The sequence below is a fragment of the Paecilomyces variotii genome, assembly GCF_004022145.1.
Source record: "Paecilomyces variotii strain CBS 101075 chromosome Unknown C8Q69scaffold_2, whole genome shotgun sequence".
Taxonomy (NCBI): domain Eukaryota; kingdom Fungi; phylum Ascomycota; class Eurotiomycetes; order Eurotiales; family Thermoascaceae; genus Paecilomyces; species Paecilomyces variotii.
The window spans coordinates 1,396,595-1,423,009 of record NW_021167141.1 but is presented as its reverse complement, the minus strand read 5'-3'; the positions used below and the strand labels follow the sequence as shown (position 1 = coordinate 1,423,009).

Below are 26,415 nucleotides of genomic sequence, written 5' to 3'. Positions count from 1 at the left end.
TTTGTTTTGTGGTTATGCGTGGTCTGGGGCAATGTGATGGTTCATGGAAGAAGGAAAAAAATCCTACAGAAGCCGCGGGGACCGGGGGGATTATTATACAAGGCTCCAGGAGCCAGTGCAGCTTGCTTCGTAGTGAATAATATTCTATAATAAGCGATTGAACTGCCGCTGCCTGGTGGGCGGCACCTTTTTGGTATCGGCGGTATATCAAACCACGGCTATATACAGTACCCGGTGCGATTGACTTTCCTCCACAATGCTAGGCAGGTACGGTATGCTTCCCCAGTTTCACCAGATCTGGGGTAGATATCCCGCCTGATTCTCCGAATCAAGTCGCCGGAAGGCAAGTATCTCTCTTCAGTGTGTCCCATCAATGGACAGCAGGCATCCGAGTAGCCCAAGATGTGTTTCGGAGACCTCGTCAAGGCTGAAGAGTTGGAAAGGGTCAATGGGAATCCAAGTAGTACCCATATGCGTGGACGGCATTGCGACGGCCTTCATGATAGATGGGATCGGCCTTGAAATCTAAACGCCTGACCGCACCTCGATTTTGGATCGGAGAATGGATAATGTCGTTGGAGCCTTTATCGATCCCCATTCTTCACTTTCTTTGCTCTGTTGTCCTCCGAATATGGCCCCGATGAGTGTCGTTTCCTTCTCTTGTCCTTCTCCGATTTAGACCCAACACCGCCCTCTTTTGCATCTACGCCACTCGACTTGACCTTTTTCTTCGGCCTCGTTGTGTCTTCGAGAGATAGACGACTCGCGTTCGAATTCGTACTTTCCCGCTTCCTTTTCTCGGGGGGGTTGTTTCTATTTTTGCGCCGTTCCTCTCTGATCTTCAATCGACGTGCCACTTCGTCTGATATGTCCTCCGTTTCCATCGATACAGGCATGATAGTCTTCACATCTTCGTCATGGCCGGGAACCAAGCCATTTGTTCTTTTTCGCTTCTGCGCGAAACCCATAGTGTCTTCCACATTCTCCGATTCTACTTCCTCATCGTCTCTCCATGAACGTTTCTTCCCCTTTTTTGTCTGCTCAGGTTTGGATACCGGTGTAGGTTTCGAATCGAAGAAGAAGGAGGGGGTCGATTTTCGACTTGGATCTTGCGATTTGAAGGGTTCCGATGCTCCTCGTGAGCTAGCAGTAGACGCATTTTCCGATTTAGCACGATCGCCATGGACGCTGGGTTTCCCTGGTAGATCTTTCGTATAGGTGCCCAGGAGTATCTTCTCCGTCGTGGTATGAGGTAACTGCAGGGAGAAAACAAATCCGTAAGCCTGAGACAAATTCAATCCCAAATCAACCAGCAGACTTTAACGTACAAAATCCCTTTGTATCACTTTGAAATCTTCCATTAACTGCCTTGTTCTTTCGAGCATCAAGGACACCGTTCGGAAAGCCTCGGACTCCGCTGCGACATGGAATTTCACCATGTCCAGTGTGTACAAATGCGACGCCAGGCTGGACTCGTGTTGGGCGAATATCTATCCAGTTCCAATCATTAGCATTACCAGGGGACATAATTGACGCGAGGCGCATGCTTCAATGCTTATGTGTTTCTCAATGGACGACAAGGGCTTACCTCCGACCATGCGACGGGTTTGCGATCCGCGCCGGAAGTTGCGTTGTTGCTCTCAGCGTCCATCTCATCCTCCACCGTTGGGTTTTTGGAACTTGTATCTTTCGTCGGAACCATATTTGCTGTCTAGCAGCTCCAGAGAGAAAGGTGAGGTTTTGAGGTCGTGTTGCGGGGTTAGACGGAGGTTTTGTCTCTCCGCATCATGCAGTAATAATTATGCAGCTAGCTAGGTTCCTGAAAATAGTTAAACTGATAATGGTTGCCAAGACTAGACCGCCTGTCGGAAACACCACGATCAATGCAGACTTAACAATGACCTTTGAGACTGGTGAATTGGTTCTTATTCACTATTCCAGGATCATCTTACAGCTGTGCTTACACTACGGTGACAACCGTCATGTGGACCGTAATACAGGACTCAGCCGGGTTTTCCAGTCAAGAATCTATGCCGGACAAAGAGACTGGATACTTCAAACGAGGAATCAAATCATATTCAAAGTATGTATGCCATTTCATCAAGACATAGCCGAGTAATCAAACTTCAGTGTGGTGTTGAATAAATCTAATTAGTACAATGACCAGGACCCCAAGTTAAAAGCGCCTCCCAAGAAACTGATATAATGAACAAGTGAGCCAGTAGCATGCAGCATATCATCATAATCACCAAGCACCAGGATCGTGGTCGAATCGTGCGAGTTCTTTCTCCGCGTCTTCAACGTCCTTCTTGGCCTTCATCCGCATGTAGAAAATAGGACAGTCCCTGGAAGAGCAAATAACCTCGCAGTGCAAGCTTCCTTGACATCGCTGGCATTGCGTCCATAAGCGTCCAAACCGTACTTCGAGATCCGACACTTTATTCATTGTCTTGGTATACAACTCGCCAAGACGTGGACGGCAGTCCGAACAAACAGCGCCGTTCATCTCGTCTTTATTTACAAGGGGCTTCTTGCAGCCCATGCAAGTCTGCGTCTTCTTGGCGAATTTCATCAAACCACCAAGAGTAGGGGCTGCCACGGAGATAGAACGCGTGTGTTCACCCGTCAGGAGCTGACTAGCCTTCTTTTCACCCAGGATAGGTTCGAAAATACGACCGAGCGGGTTAGCCAGCTGGTTATCGAGGTAGTATTTCGTGTCAATGGGAAGGTTATTTTCGAGCACGTAGATTGGGTCCTCGGACTTCTCGTAGTTCTTAGAGCCACCGGCAGCTTTGATGATCACGTATGCGACTCGGTCACCGAGCGTCGGCGCAGAACCAGCATCACGCTTTCTCATGCGTTCTGCAAGCTCTACGTGTGCTTGTTTCGCACTGTAGTCTTCCTTCGATAGGGCTTTCGTAATCACAAGCTTGGACATATCAACCTTGTTCTGAAGAAGGTCTGAAATTGTGTTCTTCACATATCTGTAACGTAACTCATTAGCATATGGATAATCCAATACCAGGTTGTGCGATCCTTACTCTTGTGCACCGTCAACATCTCGGTCGATTAGGATCTTGTGGAGGACAGTCTCGATGACGTTCTGCACGAGTCGGCAGTTGTCTCGTCGGACAGTTTCGATACCTTTACTGTCCATCTTGTCATACTTCTTGGGATTGGTCCAGTAGAGCCCTGCGTATCGCTTCTTGTTTATGAGCAAGTATGGGAAATAAACCTTTTCGAACTCGAGCTTGATAGGCTTGATGAATTTGGAGGACACATAATCTGCTGCCTCCTGGCCAAGTTTCATGGCCTCTTCGAGTTCCTTGACCCCAAACTTCACCATGACAGAGTCGGTATCACCGTATATAACCTTTGCGTCATGGCTATAGCCATTCGCTATCGTATATCTCTTTTCAACTTCCTCTTTCGTTTTTTCAATCATCTGACGACCATAACTAGTCGTGCTACTGGCAATGGCCAGACAAGGGAGTTTCCCGACAGTGGCACCCGTGATACCGTAGACACTGTTAGCACTGACCTTAAGTGCAAGTTGTCTTCCGTTAAGCACAGCTTTCTTGAACGGATCGGTTTCAACCGCCAGCTCCTTTTTGGCGCGTTTTCTCGCACTCAACAATTCTTCCAAAATCTGGGTGAGCAGGCCTTTGCGGATCTTAGGAGTACAGAACATGTCACCGTTTGGAGTGACAATATAATCCTCGTCTTTCTTCAAGTTTCTGCTTTCGACGATCTTCTTATCGAGAAGGGTGGTGTAGCAGAGGTTGTGCGCTTGGATGATAGATGGGTACAGAGAGGCGAAATCCAGCGTCGCAATGGGCACAGGGTAGTAGCCTCGAATAGGCTCGATGACTGTGGCTCCTTCGTAGTCCTGCTCGCCTTGTTTATCCAGGTTCGGAATAACCAGCTGCTGCTCCAGAGCCTTGCGGAACAGTTGGCTGATAAACTTGACCTGCTGACCGCGAGATAGAAGATAATTGAAGGGGACTCCTGTAACTCTTGCCATTTCTGTATAGTTGACGAGACACATCAATTTGTCCATCAGACGCTGCGGCAGGTACGCATCCTTCAGACAGTAGACAGCAAGACGCCGTCTCGAGTCCGGTGTTCCATTGAACAACTCCGTGATCATGGTGTGATGGACATCCTCCTTCTGTTCCCCTAGGAACTCCGCACAGACCGAATTTAGGGTATAGCTGCGAAGGTGATAATCGCGTTGGACCAGCTGGAGAAGATCAAGCTGGATTCTTCCGTTGGTGTTTGTGGACTTCGTATCTCGGTTTCCCATTTGCTTGCTAGAGAAGTTGGTATCCCTGGCCTGTGACTGCATTCCTTTCATTCTCGTAAAGTAGGGAAAGCCTCCACACTTGAGATGTTTCGCTCTGTCCAATAGATACGGAAAATCGAAATTTGCGATGTTATATCCGATGATGACATCAGGGTCGACTTTCTCCAGGAACTCTCGCCAAGCCATCAGCATTCTCTCCTCCTTATCAAATTCCAGAATCTGAGTGTTGACAATCAAACTGCAGGTGTCCAGGACGAAGACATTTCGAACGAAAGGTTTCGACTCTCCGTACCGGGTCACAACATTGGCAATCTGGATGACAGGATCTTGGCTTGGTTCCGGGAAGATGCCCTTTCTGCCAGCACACTCGATATCGAAGGAAAGGATGCGCAGCGGTGCCATCTTGGCCCACTCCCCATCATGGGAATGCGCAATGAGTTCACGGTAATCAACGGCTGCTTCAATTTGGCAGTTTGATTGTTTCTCTCTGTCAGCCAGAAGACGATATTTGCCAGCTTTCGCCTCTACCCACGACATCCCCGAGATCTGAGAGGATGTCAGCCGTTAGCTGTCACATTGGGTGAATGGTAGAGGATCTTACTCCGGTATCGATCATGAATCTTAGAACATATTGAATGTTGTCAAATGTAAGGATCCGGTTTTCGATGGGGTTGAACAAGCCCTTATAGTTGATACTTTGGTCCTTGCTCTCCAGGGTGGACCGTAGTCTGCTGATGAACTTCGGTTCCGTCACGGTGATCTTCAGATAAGGGCTTTTCCGATTACCCTGCCACCCATATATGTTTTCCCTCATGACCATCTCGACAGATTGAATAACGGGCTGGTATTGAGCCACTCTTGTCTCCAGGTATGCTTTGAAACCTTCGCAGTCCGATTTCTGAAACGACACAGGGGCGGCGATATACAGGTAATGTTGGAACCCTGTAACATGGAGAAGAACCGAATGACCTTGCTACAGATGGAGTGATTAGTATGAATCAGAGCTATAAGCACACGCGAAATGAGATACCTCTGTGACACCAAACAGTTTGACAGTGGTCTTTCCCCCAAACAATGTCCCTTCCTCTGCATCGATTTGCTGAAAACAGAGATCATCCTTGGCCGCATCAAAATTAACAAGCGCAGGACGCTCCCACTGTTGATCTTTCTCCGAGTTGTTCCGCTTCAAACCGTTGATGTCCTGCGTCAACTTCTCCAATACCTCCTCCTCGAACTGGCTTTTCTGTGGCTGACTGGAGCCGAACGTCTTCGGGACGCCATTTCGCGTCGGGTTATTGATATTTACCGGCTGATTAGTATCCAGCTTTCGCTTTTTGACCGTGTTTGGAGAATTGATAACGACATTGCGCGCGTTTTTCGTTGCGTCGCCCAAAACCCGCTTCTGGGGCATTGCAATAGCTTCAGGCATGTTTGTAACTCATGGACGAAACAGTCACCGGAGATAAAGGCGAAAATCAAATGAATTGGTGATGCGGACTTTATCTGCAACGCATCTGATGATGTTGCTGTCGCCTACAGTCCTATTGAAAGTGCAGAACGCGCAGCATCTGATCGTGTTCTAGTCGCGCCTTCGACGTGACGACACTTTACGCGTGAACTCCCGCTCACGTGCCTTGGAGGGTTCTCAGCCAATCAGATTGACCTCTACATGCCTGCTCGGGCCACCTGTCATGCTAATCAAATTAAGCCAAATGGAGATACCTAAGTTAACGAACGCCAGGATGTTACATCAATTAGATTTCTTGTCTCTCAATAAGATGCTCTTATAGACATCCTATGAGGCTCCCTCTATGATCCTTCCATCGCATTATGCCCACTGCCAATGCGATAGTCCAATCACGCACCGAAGCTGTTACCGGGCCAGCTCAAAGCTCTCACTTATCACACTGACCTTACTATGCGGCGCAGAAAACTCATCTCAGACTGGGTAAACGAATTGGGCAAGCGGCGAGATTGGTGACATTAGAGGCCCAGTCCACAACTATGCCAACTAGACGGCCACATTCGAAAAGCAGGTTGGGCTGTGTACAATGCAAACGACGACGCATCAAGGTAAATTACTGCTTTTCAAGCTCTAGGTCACCCAGCAACCAGACCCTGGTTTCTGCGGATATAACGGCATTATCTGATTAGCTTAACAGTGTGATGAAAAGACACCTCGCTGTGGAAATTGCATAAAACACAATATAGACTGTGTCTATACGTTGTCGCCTGTGAACAGACGGCTTCTCACTCAGAGTGCATCAACGCCACAGAGTTCAGTTGGCTCCCCCAATTCCGTCTCTTTACCGGAGGCGCAGAGCAGTGGACTGGGCCATGGGTCTTCCAATTCGCAGTCTCCTGCGTCAGATCCGCTTGTCATATTAGACCCTTCCGTGCATCGTCGCGATGTGCATCTGACTTCTGACTTACATCTTCATGACTTGGAATTGATGCATCATTACTCAACAGTCAGTTACAAAACCATCACGGATCGAGAATCATCGCAACTTGTCTGGCAAATCTCGGTTCCCAAGGAAGCAGTGGTACACCCGTTCCTGATGCACGGTCTGCTGGCCCTTTCGGCTCTGCATATCCTGGAGCTCAACGAGAACAGTCAGCGACGTCAACACTACATTGATCTCGCAACAACGCACCAGAGCATGGCGCTGGCTCTCTTTCGAAAAGAGCTGAATGATATCACCCCGTCGAATTGCCGTGCAATGTTCGCCTTCTCCAGCATAGCTGCGGTCCTCGCGCTTGCATTTACCCATACGACAGGCGCTGAGCCTCTACCACTTATCGATGAAATGCTACAGATCTTTAATCTTCTGAGGGGCATCCATGAAGTCGTCCAGGCTGCTTCAGAGTGGATTGAGAAGATAGCCGATTTCTTCCCGCCAAATGTGGTCATCGATCCGCTCTCCGTCCCACAAGAGGTCCGAGACAACATAGCTGCGCTTGAGGTCCTCAATGCGGACGTAAAGAGAACTGGTCTCTCGGATGAGGAAAAAGAAGCATGTGAACATGCAATTGCTGAACTTCTCGTCTCTTTCGAAAAGATCTACTCCGATCTCGGACACCTGATTGCTTTCAGATGGCCTGTTATCATAAAGCCGTTGTATATTTCCCTGCTGAGAGATCGACAACCAATGGCGCTTGTCATCCTCGCACATTACTGTGTGCCTTTGCACACATTGGGGAACCGCTGGTGGCTGAAAAGTTGGGGTTATCAATTGCTTGAGACAATTTATCATCAGCTCGACATATCGTGGAGGGACACGATTCGATGGCCTGTAAAGGCTGTGGGCCTAGCTAAAACGTGACATTTTACAGTGTATACTCTTAGAAATATGTGCAACGACATTCAACTGTTTCAAGATGTTGGCGTAGAATGTGTAGTGTCTATACGCTACAGCAACAGACGTCGTCTCTATACGGATGTTCTTATTTGTCACATAGACACCTTCTGCGTGATAGTCGATGAAGACATCTAAACAGATGGCGCTCCTACATGACAGCTGCGCGATATGTCTAGGCGCCAGCCGAATTCCATAAGCCACTGAGCCAAAAAGGCTACACACTGTAGTGGCCGTCGGACTACTACGAGCTAAACCCCTCGAGATCGTCACAAGCAGCCGCTTTGCAGGAATAATAGCTCCAAGGTACTACATATATTGACATCTCACGATGACATATTCGGCAAAGCTAGACCCATAGATCCATTTTGAGACTGGGCTTATTTAATCGCCGGGATTCTGCGAGATGAAATCAAGCCAAGCTTGTTGCAAAACTTGAAAGAAAGAGATGTTCCAAGCCTGGAGGAGATTGTTGATCAGGTTCGCGAGATGGACGTGCCACCACTGTTGGTAAATGAGTTTTAGTTGGTTGCTCGCGTACAAGAAAGGAAATATTTAATATTAAATATATGGTTCATAGGTATATAGCCACGCATGTATGTAGTTACCTACCTAGGTACTCCTGTGCAGTTTCCCAACTGGTGCCAGTTCAATTACATAAGCTAGATTTACAGGCCTTAGGCTTCCAACTTTTTCCAGTTCGGGTGGGAATGCCCTCAGGTGGGCCCGCTAAGATCTTCACCGATGATTCATGAAGCTGCCAACAGTTGTACACATTCACGTATTACCTGGCATGCGGGGTCGGGGGAAAACTCATCAATTCGATCGATCTACGTTGCTGGATCTCCCTTCTCGTTCATAACAATTGAGACACCTGGCCTTTCTTTTCGCTTGTTGGCAGTTGCCTACCATAGTGCTGAGGCTCTCGTGCCACGCCCTATTGTCAACGTGGATCATTTGCGTAGAAAGCAATGGAAATTCCGACAGTGAATCGGGGGCATTATTCCCCAAACTGAATTATGTTTACTTACTTCTCGTTATTATTGTGACCAAAAAAGCTCCACGAACAAGCCGACACTAGCAGCTCTCCCGTCCTTTGGATAAGGAAATACTTGGGAAACTTACCGTCCTGTCTCGGATATTTCAGAGCTGCCACTCATATCTCCCTTTGCCTAGGGGTCTGAATCAGATCTCTCACTCCAAGCACCGTTAGTGCTGCCTCTATACCGCAATCCCTGTCGTCAATCACATGGGATTATACCATATATCCAGCACTTCTAAAGCTGCATCACGTGCTCGAATCCCGTTGGCCTTTTGCAGGCTCTTGCACGATGTCCATGTTTCGATCGGCAGCTGACATCTCTGATTCTGATCCTGAGTCCAGCACGGATGATTTTGAGTACGAGGACCCCAGTCCTGGTCGCAACTCAAGCGAGCAGAATAGGTATGCTGCGGGGGAAAGGATCCTAGGTAGCCTTGGCTCAATGGCTGGCAGTGACCCCGGCTCCTATGAAAAGGCACAGGGCTCAGAAGATGCGGATGAGGATGCGGTCCTCGACGTAGATGCTGAGGGACATGCTACGCTCATGACTTCAGCATTGTTGGAGTTCTATTGTATGACCCGGGCTGCAGATATCCTCAACTCCCAACAAGGCTCTCATGGACGATATACCCGAGAATCACCCGAGGTCCAGTACCTGGGCAGAAAGATGTACGCCTACAAGTCTCAGTTCCTGTCTTCTCATGGTGTACTCGCCAATGGAATCGACAGCGACGATTGGGGCCTAACCAGACAATACTACCGGGATAGTCTCGACGTATTGGGGGTCAGCGCCCTAGAAGGGATGAACCTCAACGGACCTTTAGGGCCGTCAACCAAAGGAGCTATAACCGACTCTTCCTTGCCTTCGCAAACCCAGGAAAAGCAGCTCATGGCAAGCACAGCTACACATCTACAGCAACCCACGGTGAAGGAACCAGGGGGGTGGGATATGAAAAAGCGTGGCTTTAGAGGCAAAACTCCTGGGTTGGTGGAGACGCGCATCAGTTTCAGAGGCACACCTCAACCCTCGCCATATCTGCTCTCGAGCTCACCGGCGGGTTTCTCATTACTCGATTCTCCCCCTCCTCCACAATCTCCCAATCGTCTGTCCCGTTATGCGGTGGAATTCGCAGAAGTCAAGATGTTAGGTCGCGGTTCATTTGGGGAGGTTTATCATGTCAGGAACCATGTTGATGGGCAGAATTACGCCATCAAGAAGATTCCATTGAGCCGAAGACGCCTCGAGCTACTACGAGAAGGTGGCCTTCGGCAACTGGAGCATATCATGAAAGAGATTCGAACTTTGGCTCGACTGGAGCATACAAATGTTGTTCGATACTACGGTGCTTGGGTTGAACAAGCTGATGGATTTGCCAACGGGCGTTCACTGGACAATGTTCGAGGAGCTGAACACGAACCTGGCCATCCGTCGACGGATGATAGCGCCGAAAGTCTAATATCCAGTTTCGGGGGCTCAGACGACGGTATTATATTCGCAGAAGATTCCAAGTCGGAAGCTACGAACGATAAGGAGACATCTTTTGCCGAAAGTTCCAGGCGCCGGGGTAGCCATGCGACTATAACGTCGAACCGCTCAAAGAAGAGCTCTGCTCATGTTGAAGATGATGATGACGACGTCGAGTCTATACCGAGGAACTTTGACGCTTCGTCGCGTGGATTAATGTCAACTATGGGAGGTTCCGATGGAGACATTTTCACAGATGGATTGAGCGAGGACAGGTCCAGACTACAGATCCGGCATAGACCCCGATATGGCTCTCAGGCTCCCGCTGTCGTTCTGCATATTCAAATGTCGTTGCACCCTATTAGCTTGAATACCTATCTCAATCCTCAGAGTCTTAGAGTGCCACACGGCCACTCTGAAAAGCGTCGCCACTGCTTCCATGTTATACCATCACTGAAAATAATTCTTGGCATCCTTTCGGGCGTGGAGTATCTCCACTCGAAGGGTATTGTCCACCGAGATCTCAAGCCAGCCAACATCTTCCTATCTTTCCCTGAAGGCAAGGAGACCAGCGAGTGCCAGTCGTGTAAGCGCAAGCGAGAGACTCCTACCTACTCTTGCCTCCCCAGAATCGGCGATTTTGGCCTCGTTGCAGACATTTCGCATATAAGCGACTCGAGTCCGGGAACAGCCGTTACATCTCTTCAGGATAATAGCAAGCGGTTACGGCACGTGGGAACCGAGTTTTATTGTCCACCCATGTACTCAGCGATGCACAGCAAAGAGAATGCGGATCATTCAAGTGACCAGCATCCTGAAGCTGACAACCCTTATGTGATCGATGAGAAACTGGACGTCTTCGCTCTGGGGGTGATCCTCTTTGAACTTATCTACCGGCTGAATACGAAAATGGAGCGCCAGTTTGTCCTCGCGGACCTCACGAGGGGCCAGCATGTGACAGGGAGGCAAAATGACGTTCTTCCTTCGGACTTCTGCGCGAAGGTTGACTGTGGCGATATGACCATGGGAGACGGTACCTCAGTAGCTGAGGCGCTGTCGGAGTGTATTAAAGGCATGGTGAATCCTCAGCGGCAGAAGAGATGGCCATGCAAGGATGTTAGGAACTGTCTTGAGTGTATCCTCTCCGTGGTTGAGAAGAACCTGGAGAGTTATTAGGAAACCTCTGCGGTTGTCCCATCACAGTGTTCTCACTTAGGTGTTTATATGTGGAAACCAAGTGTCGACAATCACCTGTACTGTACTTTACGACTTGATGATTTGATGCATCTTATGCTAGGAACCCCTTTTCTCAACTTATAAAATCAATACATCAACCTAGACAACTAGGCCCAAGCTTTTTATGGATCATTATATTCACATTCACATATCAGGCTATGATTCGAATAGTTATCCCGTAGCTATTTAGCTAACACATCATGAATCATCCACATCGCCCGCACAACGATCGTCACGTTGCGGAACATAGAGAAAATGCATAAGCAGCAATAGAGCATACAAACTGCGACGCCCGCGCCGAGTTTCAGATCGAAAGAGACGCGCTCAACTCTCCCTTTCTTTCCAGAAAAAAACCAGAGAGAAAGAAACAAGGCGCTTAGCATCGCTATGGAAAAAGCAACAATAATCCCAGAAACTCCCAACACCCTCAAAAACTCCACAATATAAAGCCTCGTTCGTTCATCGAAAACATCCCGAACGCCGATGCAGCTCTTCTTCCTCCAATGGAAGAAGAACCAATTCATTATCCACCGCCATCATCACTTGGGTACCTAAACGGCAACAACCCCCGTATCAGAGCTGGATGACCCAAATAAATAAAAAAACAAAAAAAAAAGAAGCGGCTATGTTTGGCTACTGCACCTCGTAGATCTCCATCGCTCGCTCGACATCGTCCAATGTGTTGCGGTTTCCATATGATTCGAGGAGTTGCAGCTGCTGTGGGGTGAGTTGGTTGTCTCTACCAGCGCTGCTGGTGGCGGGATGGCTGCGGATGTAGTTCGTGATTCCGAAGCCTGTTTTGTTTGTTAGAAGAGAAGAAACTGCGGGTTTTTTGAAGATTTGGCTTTTTTAAGTAATGGGAATTGGGAAAGGAGGAACTAACCGAGACAGATTAGAGCCATGGATGGTAGGTACCTGTATTGTGAGTGGGAGTTGATGTTAGGAGATTTGTTCGTTTTATATATAGAGGTGATGTGATGTAGGACATACCAACGCCCGATTCGACCAACTTTGGGGGTCTGGGCCGCAGTGAGGCGGTTCACGTGGGGGCTTGGTCGATGAGTGAAGATGTGGTGAGGTTGAGATGCCGTGTGGAAGGGGCGCATTTTGGAATGATTTTGTGGACGTTCTATATAGGATGGTCGAAGTTGGTATTTCCCGTAAAGAGTAGGGATTCACGGCTTAAGTGTATCTGCTCAGGTATGTAGTCTCAACAAGCCTCGCGGAAAGATGGAAGTTGGAAGAGCTTTACAAGTCTTGTTGCTGTTCTGAATGCTTGATTGATTGATTGCTTGATGGATCGCTGATCTGAATGCCTGGATCCCTCGAGAAGTGAGCCCGTATTTGTATATGTCCCAGTTCCCCACACTTCCGGCAGTCATAATCACTAGAGCAAGGAGCACGGATCGAGAGCCGGTCCGGCAATTACATCTGACAGCTTACGAACGGGAATCTCTACTGGTTTCTCCACCTTTAACGGTCTCTATCACGCCACTACTCTACCGTAGAGGGATGATTCGGAATCGATGCTCGGTCACAGGATGGTCGCGAGACTGAGCTGAATCCAGCCAGCTTCCGGGATCGCGCCACCGAATGGTCGCCCGTCGGCGAGCTCCGACGCGATGCACGACGAACAATGCGGAACATCACAGTGAAGCAACTGCCGTAGAGATGGTGCGAATGTTGGATATCGAGGATTGGAAACGGCCAGTTTGTCAGTGGTTGAGGAGCAGAGTTGGTGCCCCCAAGCTGCGCTGTGAAACGACGGGAGGTCCCGACTCCATCCCACTAGTTCGTCGAGATGCGCCGACGAACAGTGTCCATACAACATGGGCTAGCTGGTAACACAGTGAGAGAGGAGCATCTGTGTCGTACCATAGAGACATGAACATCCTCGAGGAGTCGATTCCATTGAATCCATCAACTTGCTACTCATATCCGAAACACTCCTGTCTGACCCTCAGTAGGCTCACGAATCCGTCCATTGATGGTTATAGATTCCATAGAATAATAAGGCTTATAGGACTTCGACGTTATAGCAGAGGATGAATTTTTCCCCCCATAGATATGCAGAGATACAAGTTTTGTTCTTGTCTTTGGAGGCTCGATTAGGAGTAATGGTCGCTATCAAAATTCGAAGCCATAGAGACATACAATTCGCATTGGACATCAACATACCGTTGCATAGGGTGGCCCAATCGTAGACATAAAACGTCTCAGAAGGTTTCTTGTATGCAGTTCTCCTTCACGCTTAACATAGCTGCATATCTGAGTCGGAAATAGGTCCAAGTTGATCGACTGATATTCGGTTCACGGGCCACTTGAACTTGGATCTACTACTGTTTTATAGAGAGCATTATATTATAGCCTACCCGGCTATAGTCTCTTCTTGGAATCTAGATGGGCCCACTATGCATATCTACGGAGTATTACAGCTTTATGCTAAACTTTTCTGAGATATTAAGTATGCCCCGCGTCTGAAGTTGAGATATATTTGTGAAGAAGGAACGGGCTTAAATACCTGGATCAGACTTGAATCAACATTAATCATAATTTCCCATTTTCAACATATTCATCGTTCTTGATTTCTATCTTAGCGATAATGCGTGTCACTCAGCCTTGTCTTTTATCTTCCAGAGCAGTGTATCTACTCTTATGTGATAGACATGACAGACATGTCCGGTATGTTCCTCTCACAGAGAAGCGGCATACTGTAACTCCGGATCGAAATGGACCATTGTGTGTTTCTCCCGACATTACTGTCCGCAGATCTGACGCCACGCCGTTGTGCCCTCTCCGCTCCTGTTGGTAGGAACTTTGTTCTCATTTACGATGAGTCGGCATACTCTATGGTAGACGATGATACCTACCTGAGCGGGAATAGTTCCCCCACTGTTTGTTATCATCGCTCGGTGGAGTTCATCGACGCCCCACCCGCTCATCAAGCTTACTTGAGCTGTTCGTCAAGATGTCTTCTGCCTTCAGACAATCAACGGGGAGTAGGGATTGAGAATCACTCTCCTTCTTGAGACGCAGGTGTGAGAATGGCTCCCGAAGTGGAATCAAGCAATGGCGTTGCCGCGACCGAACAGACGCCACTTCTCCGGGATAACCGTGACGGAGGCGCGGCAGAGGCCCAGAATAGAGGAGCAGTGGCTTCTGAGGAGACGCCCATTGTCAAGGAACCAACGACGAAGGAATTGGTCCTGATCCTTGGTAGTATTTGGCTGGGAGTATTTCTAGCTGCCTTGGGTACGAGAACTCTTGCTATCCACTTCTCTGCGCGGACTTGGGCAGTTGGCTAACATTGGCCTTGATCAACAGATACCACGGTCGTTGCGACACTTTCTGCCCCCATATCATCCTCGTTCAATTCATTGTCTCTTCTGTCTTGGCTTGCGACGTCTTATCTGATCTCCAATGCCGCCTTCCAGCCTCTCAGTGGCAAGCTCACCGATATATACTCCCGCCGCGCAGGCCTGGTGGTGTGCAATATCCTCTTCGGGCTTGGAAACCTGCTATGTGGTCTTGCCAAAAGCCAAGGGGCCATTGTATTCGGCCGCGTCGTCGCCGGTATGGGTGGCGGTGGACTCACCGCAATCTCGACCTTTGTCACGTCGGATTTGGTACCACTGCGCAGGCGAGGCGTCTGGCAGGGCATTGGAAACATCTGCTACGGAGCTGGCAGTGGATTGGGAGGAGTTTTCGGCGGGTGGATTAACGATACCCTGGGATGGAGATGGGCCTTCTATATCCAGGTCCCTTTCCTCGCGGTCTCTTGCATTTTGGTCTCGCTCAAGGTGAAAGTCCCTGCGAAAGAGACAGATAAGTCACGGATCAAGCGGATTGATTTCCTTGGGGCTATCACTCTAGTCATCACGCTGGTTCTGCTGCTATTGGGTCTGAATGCTGGCGGTAACCAGGTCCCGTGGACACATCCCCTGGTTCTGACTACCATTCCGCTGTCACTGGTTTCGTTGGTGGTGTTTATCTATATTGAAGACAGAGTGGTGTCCGAGCCAGTCATTCCAGTCCGACTACTCCTGCACCGGACAGTTCTATCTGCTTGCCTGGCGAACTGGTTCGGTACGATGTCCGTCTTCGGTTTGCTTCTATACCTGCCGCTTTATTTCCAGGTGCAAGGTTACTCAGCGACAGCCGCGGGCGTGCGACTGATTCCACAGGCCATTGGCACTGCTCTAGGCTCTCTGGGCTCGGGCATTCTGATGCGAGTCTACGGCCGTTATATGATCTTCAACCATCTCCTCATGTTCTTCCTGGTCGGATCATCCGCGTTGATATGCACCTTTACTTTCTCCACGCCTGCTTGGGTGCCGTTCATTTACTTGTTCTTCCTCGGTGTGGGCTACGGTGGTATGCTCACTGTGACGTTGGTTGCTCTGATCTCCGCCGTCGAGCACCAGTACCAGGCCGTCATCACGTCTGCCTCGTATGCCTTCCGTAGTACAGGGAGTACTATTGGAATCACCATTGCCTCTGCCGTCTTCCAGAACGTCCTCAAATCTGGACTGTGGTCTCGGTTTGGTGACAAAGAAGGTGCTGGTGAACTGATTCCAAAAATCAGGGACAGTCTGGATGAGATCCACAAGCTTCCTGCTGACTGGAGGCCCGGTGTGATTGAAGTGTACATGGAGGCTCTTCGCGCCGTGTTCATCACACTGCTTGGGCTCAGCATTCTCGGGGCCCTATCAAGTGTCGCTATGCGAGAGCACAAGCTTCACAACAACCTAGAGAGACGAGACGCACAGGAGTGATACGTAGATGCAAGACTCGTTGGGACGATGTTGTGGTCAGCGTGTACATACCAAAACTGACACATTATTACAGTTGTTGAGAGACGGCATGGCTTCTTGGATAGACATGCATGCATGCATAGAACTTACGCATATGATGAGGCACGAAATATAATGAAGAAATTTCAGTTTGATCTGTTCCATTCTATGCAACTTTACCACACCGTAATTGTCCGACGACGGTTGAATACCTGAGAAACACGAGAATACAAGCTTAGTCTCTCAGGTGTAATTCTCGTATATGCATGGCTAACAACGTATAGAAATTTACACGGACAATAACGACTTATCTGGTTGAAGATAAAGAACCCTCAAATCAGCAACCGACAAGAATAATCGACCACGAAGCTCAGATTGCTGGCACTACTATAGAGTTTACCTAAAAGTATCATCTCCTGTACCTCCTGCATGTATCATCCATCCCGTACCTGTGTAGTTTCAGCTGCAGCAGTAACGCTTCCGGTGCTAAAATCTACCTACTTGTGAGCAAGGGCTGGTAATTATTAGCTAGCAGAAGTGAGCTGTCCAGAACATCGAAATCCTGAGATATTGCAATAATGCCAGGATTCTTGTCATTTGCCGAAACGAGATCCAGACTTGAGCATATCTAAAATACTTGGAGCGACCGGGTTACGTCCGTCTGAAGTCAAGTTTATTAAGCCCGAACGGCGAGTGGTTGGCGGGACGAAGTGGCGGTCCCGGCGAGAGAAAAAGAACGCCAGCCAGCCAGCGATCGCCAACCGGGCAGCCTCCGTTTTAGACTGATTATTATTTAACTACGGAGTAGAGCCCGTCTCCAGGAGGGGCCGAAGATAGTCCGTTATCGAGTTGAAAAAAGGAGTCCTTTAGTGACTATTTCTCCAGAGCTTGGGCCCGTTACGGAGGAATTGTCTCGGTCACGACTGTCATGTATTAATTAACGCTACCGAACCAAAGAAGTGCGATTTCAATGCAATTTGGATTGTTTGGTTTGGTTTGGTATTCGAAGAAGAACCCTGCGGCTGGGGCGAAGAGGTGGCGACGGAATCGCATCGTTGTTCTTGAAGCTACAACTCGATGAACCAGTGCATATCGACCATCCACTTCTCGTCCAACGCCGCAGCTTTCCCATTCCACACCGCCTTGTCCGTCCGATCAAAGCAACGGCTGACACGTTCGAACTGCACTGGTGCTTGACATTCGTTGGAAGAAATCAGACGGTGATCTGCGATCCCTTTGCTACCCTACGCACCCTACATCGGACATCCAGTGGAGAGGGATCGGACTTCTTCTCGCCAGATCGAAGTGGGCCGTGTATAACAACGATCCTTTTGCCCGTCCTTACCGTCCGGAAGTGATTCCGCTATTGTTGAAACCGTTCATCTATACAGACCAGGGCGCAATCCTAGTGCTGACTGCGGATATCTGTCAAAGCTGGAGAGATTGATTGTCTGTTGTCCAGTCTTACTCGCCTATTACTTCCTTCTTATCCTGACTGTCCTACTATCGAATCCTCAGCTATCGTCGCCCGAGATTATCGTACCGCGAGTACAATAAAACTTTTTGGTGTGAGGTGAAGTCCTCGATCTGGAGGATGGCTATCGGTCTCTGTGCGGATCTCCAAGTGATACCGCAGGACCAGAAGAGTGTCAAGAGGGTGTGCATTCGCGAGAGGGCCATCGACCAAGATAACGACGACGACCACCTCGACGAGAATGGCACCAGTAGTGCAATACTTATCAATGGAGAGCACCAGGAGACAGACACGGCGACCGGCCGTCGCAGACGACTCCTCTTGTCGACGGACAGTGCTTTCGTGGATACCATCCTGCCCTCCCTCGTTCAGAACCCGGATGTGGAACTACGATTGATCACAGACGAACCATCCGCCTTGCTCGCCGGTGCGAATAAGATCCCGCATTACATGGATTCGGTGGAAAGTCACACTTTCGAGAGGAAGACTGGGCCGCGGAGGTGGCTGAGGGCGAAAGCCGCAGAGCTCTGTGACTGGGCGGATATGCTCATTGTCGCCCCTATAGATGCGGGCACCTTAGGGTCGATGCTCTCCGGCCTGACGAATACTCTGACGTTGGCATTGTTGCGGGCGTGGGATTCTACAAAGTCTGTGGTATTGGTTCCGGGCATGACGTTGCAGGAATGGAAGAATCCATTGACCAAACGGCAACTGAGGGATATCGAGACGTATTGGCCTTGGGTCAGTGTCATTGCTCCTATCTTGTGGAAGTCCGTGAGCCCGGACGAACTGGTCCAGGTGCCCTGGGATGGCTTGGGGGTTTTCGACGAGGTTATCCGGAAGGCACTCGGACTGTCCTCACCCGACACACAAAATAATGGACGAACAGATCGTCCAGGAGACGACGCAGTTGAGAAGAATGTTGCAAAGGATCTTATGCAGACGCCCTTAGATAAATCTAGGGCCCAAATGCAGAAGCGCCTTGAGCATCCTACAAATGGATCTGGCAGGGCTGAGGGCCCGCGCTCATTACCGCTGGAGCTATGGTTGAGCATCTTCGAAGACCACCTGCGGGACTGGGAAATCGCCAAAGCCGTCGGCATCCAGACGAATCTGCCAGTTCCAAAGGAGTGGCAGTCGCACGTCCTCAAAATGTCAACGCCAGCATCCCTTGAGTACACCATTCTCAGAGGCTCATTCACAGCCATCAAGTCCCGCATCGAAGCTTTACCTCGCTGGAAGCCGTTGTCAGATCTTGCATGCCATCTGATATTCAAGTTTTCTCGAACCGATATCCTCACCTACCTTGCCGAAAACCACCTTGATCTTTTCTGGACCACTACCCGCCTGACCAATCTTCCTTATCGTGCCTCTGCCATCTACGGGAACCCTACCATCCTGACGTGGTGGCGTGACGCTGCTGCTCTCCCGACGAAAGAATACATTGCTGACGCGGTTGACGGAGCATCTCGAGCTGGCTTCGTTAATGTGCTAGAATGGTGGCGTACATCTGGTCTGCCACTTCGATACACCGAACGAGCACTCGAATCTGCAAGTGCGGAAGGCCGCGTTAATGTCCTTGAATGGTGGAAGAACGCCTCTGCAAATGCTCCGCCCTCGCGACCAATTCCTCTCAAATCCGGAAAATCCGTACTCCTCGCCGCCCAATCTGGTAGCACGGCTTCTATAGCTTGGTGGGATGCTTCTGGTATTCCCTATACACATACGGAGTCCGTTGCTCGCATCGCCAGCACACACGGACACGTTGGGGTCCTCGACCTTTGGTTCCGTCTTAAGGGACCGAAGATGATTTTCGATAACCAGGTCCTTGTCGGTGCAACAAAGAATGGACACGACGACGTTCTCGAGTGGTGGCGACGCAGTGGACTACGAGTAGAGTTCAAGACCTGCGACATTGAAGAAGCCCTTGAAGACGCGGATCCATCTTCGGGGGCCGAACAACGAGTTCGGGAATGGTGGGCGCGGAACGGACTCAACTTGGGTGTTGGCACAGTTGAATGGATGAAGGTTAAAGTCCTGTGATAACTCCACTCAGGTCGATTTGATGATTCAGTCTTATTTGTGCGTGCCTGATATTCCAAAATACCCTTTTGCGCGAGCGATCATGTTAGATATATTTATTTTTGGTGTCCAAGGGACGTGATAATACATATACTTCGATTTGCGTTCGTAACGTTTTCATAGAAGCTGTCACGTCTGCGAATTTGCCACTGTATGAATTTCATCCTAGATATCATTGATTCTAAGAATAATCACTGGATATGCCATGAATGCTGTGTAAGGAGTAGTGAGGTCCTACCTGATATAATAGTCCCGGCTTTGGCTGTTTTTCATACTTGCTCTTATCTGGTTTACTAGTAATGCTAGTTGGGCAGTTAAAACCCCCCAGATGCTAAGTAGCACACCCTCACCAACTATCAAGCCAACAATCAACAGATACCCCATCCATCCATCTAGACTAAACGCCCATCTCGCACCCACTCACAAGCCCACCACCCGCCAAGAACAACCAAAAACAACAATTGTGATGAGCACATCCCCCGGCGCTCCACGCCCACCATTCATTGGCCGCACCCCTTGTCTGCCGTGCCGACGGGCGCCAATTCCACCACCGTCAACAGAAGGCCCGAACATCTGATTCGCCAGATGAGTCTCGTGAATATCGGTTTCGCACTGCATGAGGATTCTGCCTTGGGTGTTGAGTGACGGGTCTAGAGAGGTTCTGGAGCCTTAAGGTTAGGGGTGAGAAGAAGGAAAGGCAGCCTATGAAGTTGGAGGATGGTGGCTTTGGATAGGGGATCTGCAACGACGTTGGGTTAAGTTGGCGGTTGAGGGGATTGATGCATGCCATGTCCCCCCGGATGATATACATGGCCCAGATAGATAGATAGATAGATCTCTATGTGGTCCCCCGCTTGTGGTGATTTTTTTTTTCTTCTCTTTTCTCGATTTCTATGCTGAGTACTTTTTTTTTTCTCGAAAAGAGGATCTTCTGTTTGATTGTGAATCTGCTTGTTTGTCTCTCAACCTGAAGACGCTTTGTCGTCCTTCTATTTATTAGCCGGAGAATAAAGGTTGCTAGCATTCTTAACTCGATACTCGATACTCGATACTAAACTAGAGGATATCTCTCACACGGACAGATTGCTTCCTCATTCTACTTTGCTGTGTCTATCCCTTCAATATGTCAAGTTCAGACAGCATCGCAGCTCAAAATGCAGCCGGGGCATCTGGCCCAGACGACGGATCTTCCGGTCTATCAACCACAGCCATGGCGATCCTGATAACTATAGTAGGAGTCGTGGTCATTCTCGGAGGTTCGCTTACCCATAATGCAATTCACCCTCCACGAATACCCGATATATAACTAGACCCCAACTAACATGATACAGTCTCATCAGCATTCCTCTACCTCATCGCCAAACGCAGACAATGGCGTCTTCGCGAAAAACTCCGACAATCCGCTCGTCGTGTCGGAGAAGCTATCAGAACACCATTGACGCCGAGATTCGCCAGATCAGCTAGATCTCCTTTACCACAGACTGCAACTCGAGATATGAATAGGAAATCAGGCCGTGGGGATAAGGCTTCGTCTTCTCTGACCCCAGTCAAGGAGGAGAGTCATCATGACCGTCGCTCTGGGTTTGATAAGAGATCGAACATTAACCCAAGTGCGGTTAAGATGGATGGATATGGAAGGAATAGATCGAGGAGAGAGATTGATGTCGAAAAGGGGTTGGAGCTTCAACCGATCAAGGCGACTAGTGTTGAAGTTACGGCTGCGGATTCGAATTCAGCGCATGGTGATCCAGTGCCGGCTCGAAAAGGGTGGGGATCGATGTTCTCGTTTGGACGCCAATGAGGATGATTCCTTTTTTTTTGCTGCATGTTTGCCTTTTTGGGCTGTTGATGAGGGAGTTGGATGATGATTTTTGTTCCTTTCTATGGTCATTTGGGCTTATGCGGGTTTAGTGACGAATGTTAAGTATGTCCTGTTTGGTTTTATGTCTGCTGGGAATGGGATATCTTAGCATTGGTCGTCAAGGCTTCTATTCCTTTTACTTTATCTCAGACTTTTTTTCAGTTCTATGCTTCTCGAGAGAAAAATACCCATTAAGGACGCATAGTTTCGTGCGCTAATCAATGTTCTTGCAGTTTGAAAACCAGAGAAGGTATGTATTTAACATGCTAGCTACTGTTGAGGTCAACTTCAAGACTTCAACTCCTTCTGGAATATTTCTAGAGCCTCGTCACGGTGCTTCTTGTTGTCGAAATCTATAATGAAATCCCACCTTGGCAACAACTTCGCTTTCAGTTGTCCCAGGTCCAGCTTCGTCTCTTCACCCAAGCCGAGCGCGATCAACCCTGTGCCTCGACTTGACTCAACGATACGTTGTGTGCGTGGGCGCCGGACCTGGTCGTATACCTTCAAGGCGATCTGCGCTTCACTAGGGGTCTTTGCGTGGCTGAGCAATGTGGAGAGAATGAGGGTATCTTCGATGGACATGCCACCGCCTGATCCCTGCCAAGGAGAAGTGGCATGAGCAGCATCTCCCATGATGGCGATAGGGCCAGAGACGTAGGTGCGCGCGGGTGGATGTTCCCAGAGGTACATGGCGGGTTGTTCGGGCTGGTCACAGAGTAGCTACAATAATCTCTCGTCAGTAGCGAATAAGATAAAGCAAGAGAGATAGAACGCACCTCGGTCACAGCCTTGTATAGATGCGGCGGCCAGTCCTGGTAGATCTTCTTGATCTCATCAGCGCTCACGGTCCGATGCCAGCGGTCCGATGACTCTGCATCTTTCTCGTGTACAGCAATGACAAACTGCACCAGCTGGCCCTGGTTTAAGACGTTGTGCATCAAGTAAGCTCCATTTCCAATCCACATATACTCGCGGGCATCCTCGATGTTGACGGGTCCCTCGCCGATGCTGGCTTGAGCTGCGGCATACGGCTTCAAAGCCATAACGGCCCACGTGCCAGTGTTCCTGGGAGAGGCCGCGGGGTCGTTCTCTCCGAGGATAAGTCTGCGAACAGTGCTGCGGATTCCATCAGCGCCGATGAGGATGTCACACTCGTGGGTAGTCCCGTCGGTGAAATGGAGCGTAAGAGAGCCATCGCTGTTGCAGTCAAATTTATCAAGCTTTTTGGAAGCATGCATGCGCTCTTGAGGGACATTAGCCAGTAATTCTTTCAGAAAAGCAGCACGGTGGACGATGCTGGTGACGCGCTGTCCATCGTTGTCTGTTTCATCGATCATGCTGCCAGCTCCTTCGCCTTGGGCAAGCATGAACCGGACTCCTCGCATGGGAACGGCACCAGCCCGTTCGAGACATTGTGCCGCTGACGGTCCGATGAGATCAAGAGCAGTGAGTGCATTGCGAGCGACTCCAAAGGCCATACCAGCTTCTTTGAAAGCTGTGGCCGACTCGAAGATGTGCACATCTAGATGCGGATGGGGGAGGAGCGCTTGAATGAGGGCCGCGCCCGCCAGGCCACCGCCAGAGATGGCGATGCGGATTGAAGAAGACATGGCGCTAATTGAATATGTTTATCTCTCTTGTGAGCCAAGAGTGAGACTGGCAAACTTCTCCTGATGCCGCGTTCTCTTATATCCGTTGAAGTATGGTGTTATATGAAGTCAACGGTGGGAGCAATTGGCCCCCACCTTTTTCCTTTGTCTGAATGCAAGTAAGCAGTCAAGATATCCATAGCCTAGCTATTTCTCTGAAAGTAACACAGCCTGGTCTGCTTTTTATCCCGGCGCTTGCATAGGCACAGAGCCCGGATGGGTAGATAGACGCTAGTAGGATTATTATGGGCAAATGATACCCTAGAGTCTATGCATTGTTGGTGATCTACAAGAAGCACAAGTACGGAGTACTATGTACGGAGTGAGTACTGCCGCAGATACCCCGCGCGATTAACTATTTATACAGTGCATATTTTGACTAAAATATAGCGGGAACATAGCTTCGAGCGAAAAGCCGTCTGATGAGCCAACTTTAATGTTTCCAAGTACAGTACTCTAGACATTCTCATGAGGCCAAGAAACTAAGAACTAAGTAATGTATGCAGGTAACGAACGCTTCCCCGCCTCATCCCGTTGGCCCAAACTCCAGCATCAGTCATGAATCTTGTCGTTGAATCGAAGCTTCGCATCAAGTGCGCTTGAACCCAAAATCAGGATCGAATTCAGTCGTGCCGTCCCGCTTCTTGAACCCAAAGTCAGGGTCAAACTCGGTGGTACCATCGCGCTTCTTGAATCCGAAATCGGGATCGAACTCGGTCGTTCCATCGCGGCGCTCTACCGCTAGAGAATCATCTGGTGAGCTCACTGCGGATAATGCAAGTAATACAGATTTTGCAGCTTACCAGAAGCGATCGGCACGGCTGTAGCAAGAGCTGCCAGCAAGAAAGTGAGAAAGAGGGACTGCTTCATGGTGGATTTCTGTTGTGGTCTTGGACTCGAGGGGCCAGCGTTGTTAAAGAGAGTGAGTATTATTATCTCTAAGCGAGTCGTATACTTTCTGTCTGAAAGATGTAGCGAAGGAGGACAGATCTGGAAGGCTAGTTCTACCACAAGCCCTCTGGAATGATATACAGTCTTTAAATACCGTGTGCTGAACATCACTGAGAATCTATCTAGGTAGGTAGCAATGCCACAGCTAACTCTGATTGGCACCGCAGATCTTTGGATATTGCACAAACCTCTGGCTTTGGTGGCTAAGCGCCGAACATGTTGAATGAGACTAGAATATGCTTTTGTGGCTTCCGTAAACTGAACGTTTCTATGTACACGATGCATAGCCCCCAAACGCTCCACCCAATCGTGTCTGTAGAACATACGGATCAATTGAGCACAGTTATATGCAACCTATACAGCCACATTCAGCAAAAATCACGCGGTAACTCTTCATATTTGGAGTCGATGACGATGGTCAGAGATACGAGTGGCCCCCACCACATGGCTGTCAATCAGCTTCCAGGAACAGCACGCATGGATCTATGGTACGACTTGTTGGGGGCTAGATTTCCCCTATGATAGCTAAGTGGACTCGCCCTATATTTACACTAAATGTTAGGCAGGCTACTATGCACGGCCAGATTGGAACTTTAAAGCACATTACACATGAATGTGAGTCGAGTTCCCCAAAATGTTTCGATCATCTCAATAAGATCGGACAAAGCCCGATTTCCTTGCAGAATTGCAGGGTTGATGTACCGTGAAACGTTGGCGTTAAGGCTTCCTAGCTGAAGAATTTGACCTCGTTGTCTCGCACCCAAAGGCAGCGTCCCACATCGGAGAATTCATGATCAGAACTGCCTTGTTAGGACTATTGGATACTACAGAAGGTCCAGGAATCCCGGTAGCAGGGGTTCCTTACTATCAGAAGTGAAGCCAATTCTGGATATCTCCGCCTTTCTTCGGTGCTGTTCTTCCATAGCATTGCGGCAGCTGATCTCTCGAGAGCCTTCAGAGATTTCTTCTTACTGCCAGAAGGTTCATTATTACATTCGTCGTTGTTAGTCTCTCCAGTCGCGCATTTCAAAGACTAAGCTATGTCGACCGAGGAGCAAAGACCGTTTTTGGACGGCGCGAGCGAAGACCAGAGCTTGAAGGGCTCACATCTAGCACGTTCGGAAAGGAATAGAAATCGAGTTATCGCGGTTTCGCTATTTTTCAATGCGGTGTTACTGGTTGTCTGTGTACTCTTGAGTGTGACGGTGCTGTCCCTCTCAAGCTTCAATATACAGAATGCTAGCCGTCGCCAGGTTGCAGATCCATACTGTAAGAGAGTCATCTCCTTTAACAAACATCAAGACCATATTACTGATCGTTTCGTTGCAGCACCGGCTAACGACATCATTGAATATGAATACCGCGCAATGATACCTAATGACACGCGGTTCACCGGCCCTCCAGGGCCAGAGTGGGAGCAATCAATGCATGAGTTGATGGAAGGTGAATTGTTGCATAACAGTGTATTTTTTTGGGTAGTTTCTAATGATATATGCATTTAGGAACACTACTACGGATATCCGATGACGAGCTGAAGCAATCCGGTTCTGACTCTATACCGCTGAAAGATGGCGGATACGCAGCGGGCCTGGGAGTTGCTCATAGCCTTCACTGTGTGGTATGTTCAAAAAGACCGGGATGTTCTTTCGGAATCGAGTGGGATAGAGATTCTAATTATGGCGCGCTTGCAAACAGAAAAACATCAAACAATTCCTATACCACGAACACTTCTACCCAGACTTGGATCCAACGGGGGGACAATTCGAATATCTCCGATCCCACGCAGGTTAGTGCTCTCATCCCTCAACGTTCTTGAATGTTTCAATTACTTTTCATTTATCTTCTGTGGATGCTTACGCATATTTCCAGACCACTGTCTCGACTTCCTACGTCAAGGCAGCATGTGTCATGCGGACTACTCCATGTACACAGTATACTGGGGAGAGCGCAGACAGGATATCCCAACACACCATGTTCCGAAAGTTCAGAAGTGCGTCAATTGGGATAAATTGCATAAGTGGATGTTGGATCGGGCAGCATCTACTGATATGTTGGTGGGACCATGAAGTCATAAAATTCATTCCTGTTTTACATATCAAGTGTTTCAAAGGCGTCTCCGATTCTTTCTTAAGTGGAGTTATGACCAAATCTCGGGTTCTGTTTATTTCTTATATTTGGAAGGTTATTAATACTG

General features: G+C 49.0%; 10 protein-coding genes across 10 annotated transcripts; 5 read left to right on the top strand and 5 right to left on the bottom strand.

Moving 5' to 3' along the window:
- Positions 1-129: 129 nt before the first annotated feature.
- Positions 130-1,788, bottom strand: C8Q69DRAFT_456529 (hypothetical protein). Its single transcript, XM_028629842.1, has 3 exons — positions 1,589-1,788; positions 1,329-1,490; positions 130-1,256 (listed from the first exon to the last, which is right to left on the bottom strand). The coding sequence occupies exons 1-3, from the start codon at positions 1,700-1,702 to the stop codon at positions 585-587; spliced, it is 948 nt and encodes a 315-aa protein (XP_028487388.1). The 5' UTR covers positions 1,703-1,788; the 3' UTR covers positions 130-584.
- A 107-nt stretch (positions 1,789-1,895) lies between these two features.
- C8Q69DRAFT_456525 (putative DNA polymerase delta catalytic subunit Cdc2) lies at positions 1,896-5,866 on the bottom strand. The gene is made up of 5 exons (XM_028629841.1): positions 5,337-5,866; positions 4,908-5,279; positions 3,042-4,852; positions 2,169-2,984; positions 1,896-2,084 (listed from the first exon to the last, which is right to left on the bottom strand). The coding sequence occupies exons 1-4, from the start codon at positions 5,733-5,735 to the stop codon at positions 2,246-2,248; spliced, it is 3,321 nt and encodes a 1,106-aa protein (XP_028487387.1). The 5' UTR covers positions 5,736-5,866; the 3' UTR covers positions 1,896-2,084; positions 2,169-2,245.
- A 444-nt stretch (positions 5,867-6,310) lies between these two features.
- C8Q69DRAFT_504399 (putative C6 transcription factor) lies at positions 6,311-7,632 on the top strand (the record flags this gene model as incomplete). Its single annotated transcript, XM_028632588.1, has 2 exons — positions 6,311-6,379; positions 6,469-7,632. 2 exons carry the CDS (start codon positions 6,311-6,313, stop codon positions 7,630-7,632), a joined length of 1,233 nt encoding a protein of 410 aa, XP_028487386.1.
- A 1,364-nt stretch (positions 7,633-8,996) lies between these two features.
- Positions 8,997-11,348, top strand: C8Q69DRAFT_441920 (kinase-like domain-containing protein; the record flags this gene model as incomplete). The annotated part of the gene is made up of 1 exon (XM_028628792.1): positions 8,997-11,348. The coding sequence occupies one exon, from the start codon at positions 8,997-8,999 to the stop codon at positions 11,346-11,348; it is 2,352 nt and encodes a 783-aa protein (XP_028487385.1).
- A 693-nt stretch (positions 11,349-12,041) lies between these two features.
- On the bottom strand, positions 12,042-12,514 carry C8Q69DRAFT_504397 (hypothetical protein; the record flags this gene model as incomplete). The annotated part of the gene is made up of 3 exons (XM_028632587.1): positions 12,042-12,202; positions 12,292-12,323; positions 12,399-12,514. The coding sequence occupies 3 exons, from the start codon at positions 12,512-12,514 to the stop codon at positions 12,042-12,044; spliced, it is 309 nt and encodes a 102-aa protein (XP_028487384.1).
- A 1,938-nt stretch (positions 12,515-14,452) lies between these two features.
- Positions 14,453-19,718, top strand: C8Q69DRAFT_398762 (major facilitator superfamily domain-containing protein; the record flags this gene model as incomplete). Its single annotated transcript, XM_028627817.1, has 3 exons — positions 14,453-14,660; positions 14,733-16,179; positions 17,795-19,718. The coding sequence occupies 3 exons, from the start codon at positions 14,453-14,455 to the stop codon at positions 19,716-19,718; spliced, it is 3,579 nt and encodes a 1,192-aa protein (XP_028487383.1).
- An 889-nt stretch (positions 19,719-20,607) lies between these two features.
- On the top strand, positions 20,608-21,841 carry C8Q69DRAFT_147682 (hypothetical protein). The gene is made up of 2 exons (XM_028625500.1): positions 20,608-21,013; positions 21,089-21,841. Exons 1-2 carry the CDS (start codon positions 20,881-20,883, stop codon positions 21,556-21,558), a joined length of 603 nt encoding a protein of 200 aa, XP_028487382.1. The 5' UTR covers positions 20,608-20,880; the 3' UTR covers positions 21,559-21,841.
- C8Q69DRAFT_456509 (salicylate hydroxylase) lies at positions 21,805-23,694 on the bottom strand. The gene is made up of 3 exons (XM_028629840.1): positions 23,661-23,694; positions 22,398-23,592; positions 21,805-22,341 (listed from the first exon to the last, which is right to left on the bottom strand). Exons 2-3 carry the CDS (start codon positions 23,229-23,231, stop codon positions 21,907-21,909), a joined length of 1,269 nt encoding a protein of 422 aa, XP_028487381.1. The 5' UTR covers positions 23,232-23,592; positions 23,661-23,694; the 3' UTR covers positions 21,805-21,906.
- C8Q69DRAFT_456506 (hypothetical protein) lies at positions 23,593-24,346 on the bottom strand. The gene is made up of 2 exons (XM_028629839.1): positions 24,074-24,346; positions 23,593-24,011 (listed from the first exon to the last, which is right to left on the bottom strand). Exons 1-2 carry the CDS (start codon positions 24,327-24,329, stop codon positions 23,860-23,862), a joined length of 408 nt encoding a protein of 135 aa, XP_028487380.1. The 5' UTR covers positions 24,330-24,346; the 3' UTR covers positions 23,593-23,859.
- A 915-nt stretch (positions 24,347-25,261) lies between these two features.
- C8Q69DRAFT_504391 (hypothetical protein) lies at positions 25,262-26,287 on the top strand (the record flags this gene model as incomplete). Its single annotated transcript, XM_028632586.1, has 5 exons — positions 25,262-25,490; positions 25,551-25,664; positions 25,724-25,839; positions 25,917-26,007; positions 26,091-26,287. 5 exons carry the CDS (start codon positions 25,262-25,264, stop codon positions 26,285-26,287), a joined length of 747 nt encoding a protein of 248 aa, XP_028487379.1.
- Positions 26,288-26,415: the final 128 nt, after the last annotated feature.

What these genes read in the sequence shown, in the direction of transcription:
- C8Q69DRAFT_456529 (XM_028629842.1), bottom strand. Translation starts at nt 1,702, where the DNA reads ATGGTTCCGACGAAAGATACAAGTTCCAAAAACCCAACGGTGGAGGAT. An exon ending in AACCCGTCGCATGGTCGGAG is followed by an intron (nt 1,491 to 1,588) that starts GTAAGCCCTTGT and finishes GGAACTGGATAG; the next exon opens with ATATTCGCCCAACACGAGTC. An exon ending in AAGTGATACAAAGGGATTTT is followed by an intron (nt 1,257 to 1,328) that starts GTACGTTAAAGT and finishes TTCTCCCTGCAG; the next exon opens with TTACCTCATACCACGACGGA.
- C8Q69DRAFT_456506 (XM_028629839.1), bottom strand. Translation starts at nt 24,329, where the DNA reads ATGTTCAGCACACGGTATTTAAAGACTGTATATCATTCCAGAGGGCTT. An exon ending in AGCCGTGCCGATCGCTTCTG is followed by an intron (nt 24,012 to 24,073) that starts GTAAGCTGCAAA and finishes ATGATTCTCTAG; the next exon opens with CGGTAGAGCGCCGCGATGGA.
- C8Q69DRAFT_456525 (XM_028629841.1), bottom strand. Translation starts at nt 5,735, where the DNA reads ATGCCTGAAGCTATTGCAATGCCCCAGAAGCGGGTTTTGGGCGACGCA. An exon ending in AACTGTTTGGTGTCACAGAG is followed by an intron (nt 5,280 to 5,336) that starts GTATCTCATTTC and finishes CTCCATCTGTAG; the next exon opens with CAAGGTCATTCGGTTCTTCT. An exon ending in GATGTTGACGGTGCACAAGA is followed by an intron (nt 2,985 to 3,041) that starts GTAAGGATCGCA and finishes GTTACGTTACAG; the next exon opens with ATATGTGAAGAACACAATTT.
- C8Q69DRAFT_147682 (XM_028625500.1), top strand. Translation starts at nt 20,881, where the DNA reads ATGTCAAGTTCAGACAGCATCGCAGCTCAAAATGCAGCCGGGGCATCT. An exon ending in AGTCGTGGTCATTCTCGGAG is followed by an intron (nt 21,014 to 21,088) that starts GTTCGCTTACCC and finishes AACATGATACAG; the next exon opens with TCTCATCAGCATTCCTCTAC.
- C8Q69DRAFT_456509 (XM_028629840.1), bottom strand. Translation starts at nt 23,231, where the DNA reads ATGTCTTCTTCAATCCGCATCGCCATCTCTGGCGGTGGCCTGGCGGGC. An exon ending in TATACAAGGCTGTGACCGAG is followed by an intron (nt 22,342 to 22,397) that starts GTGCGTTCTATC and finishes AGATTATTGTAG; the next exon opens with CTACTCTGTGACCAGCCCGA.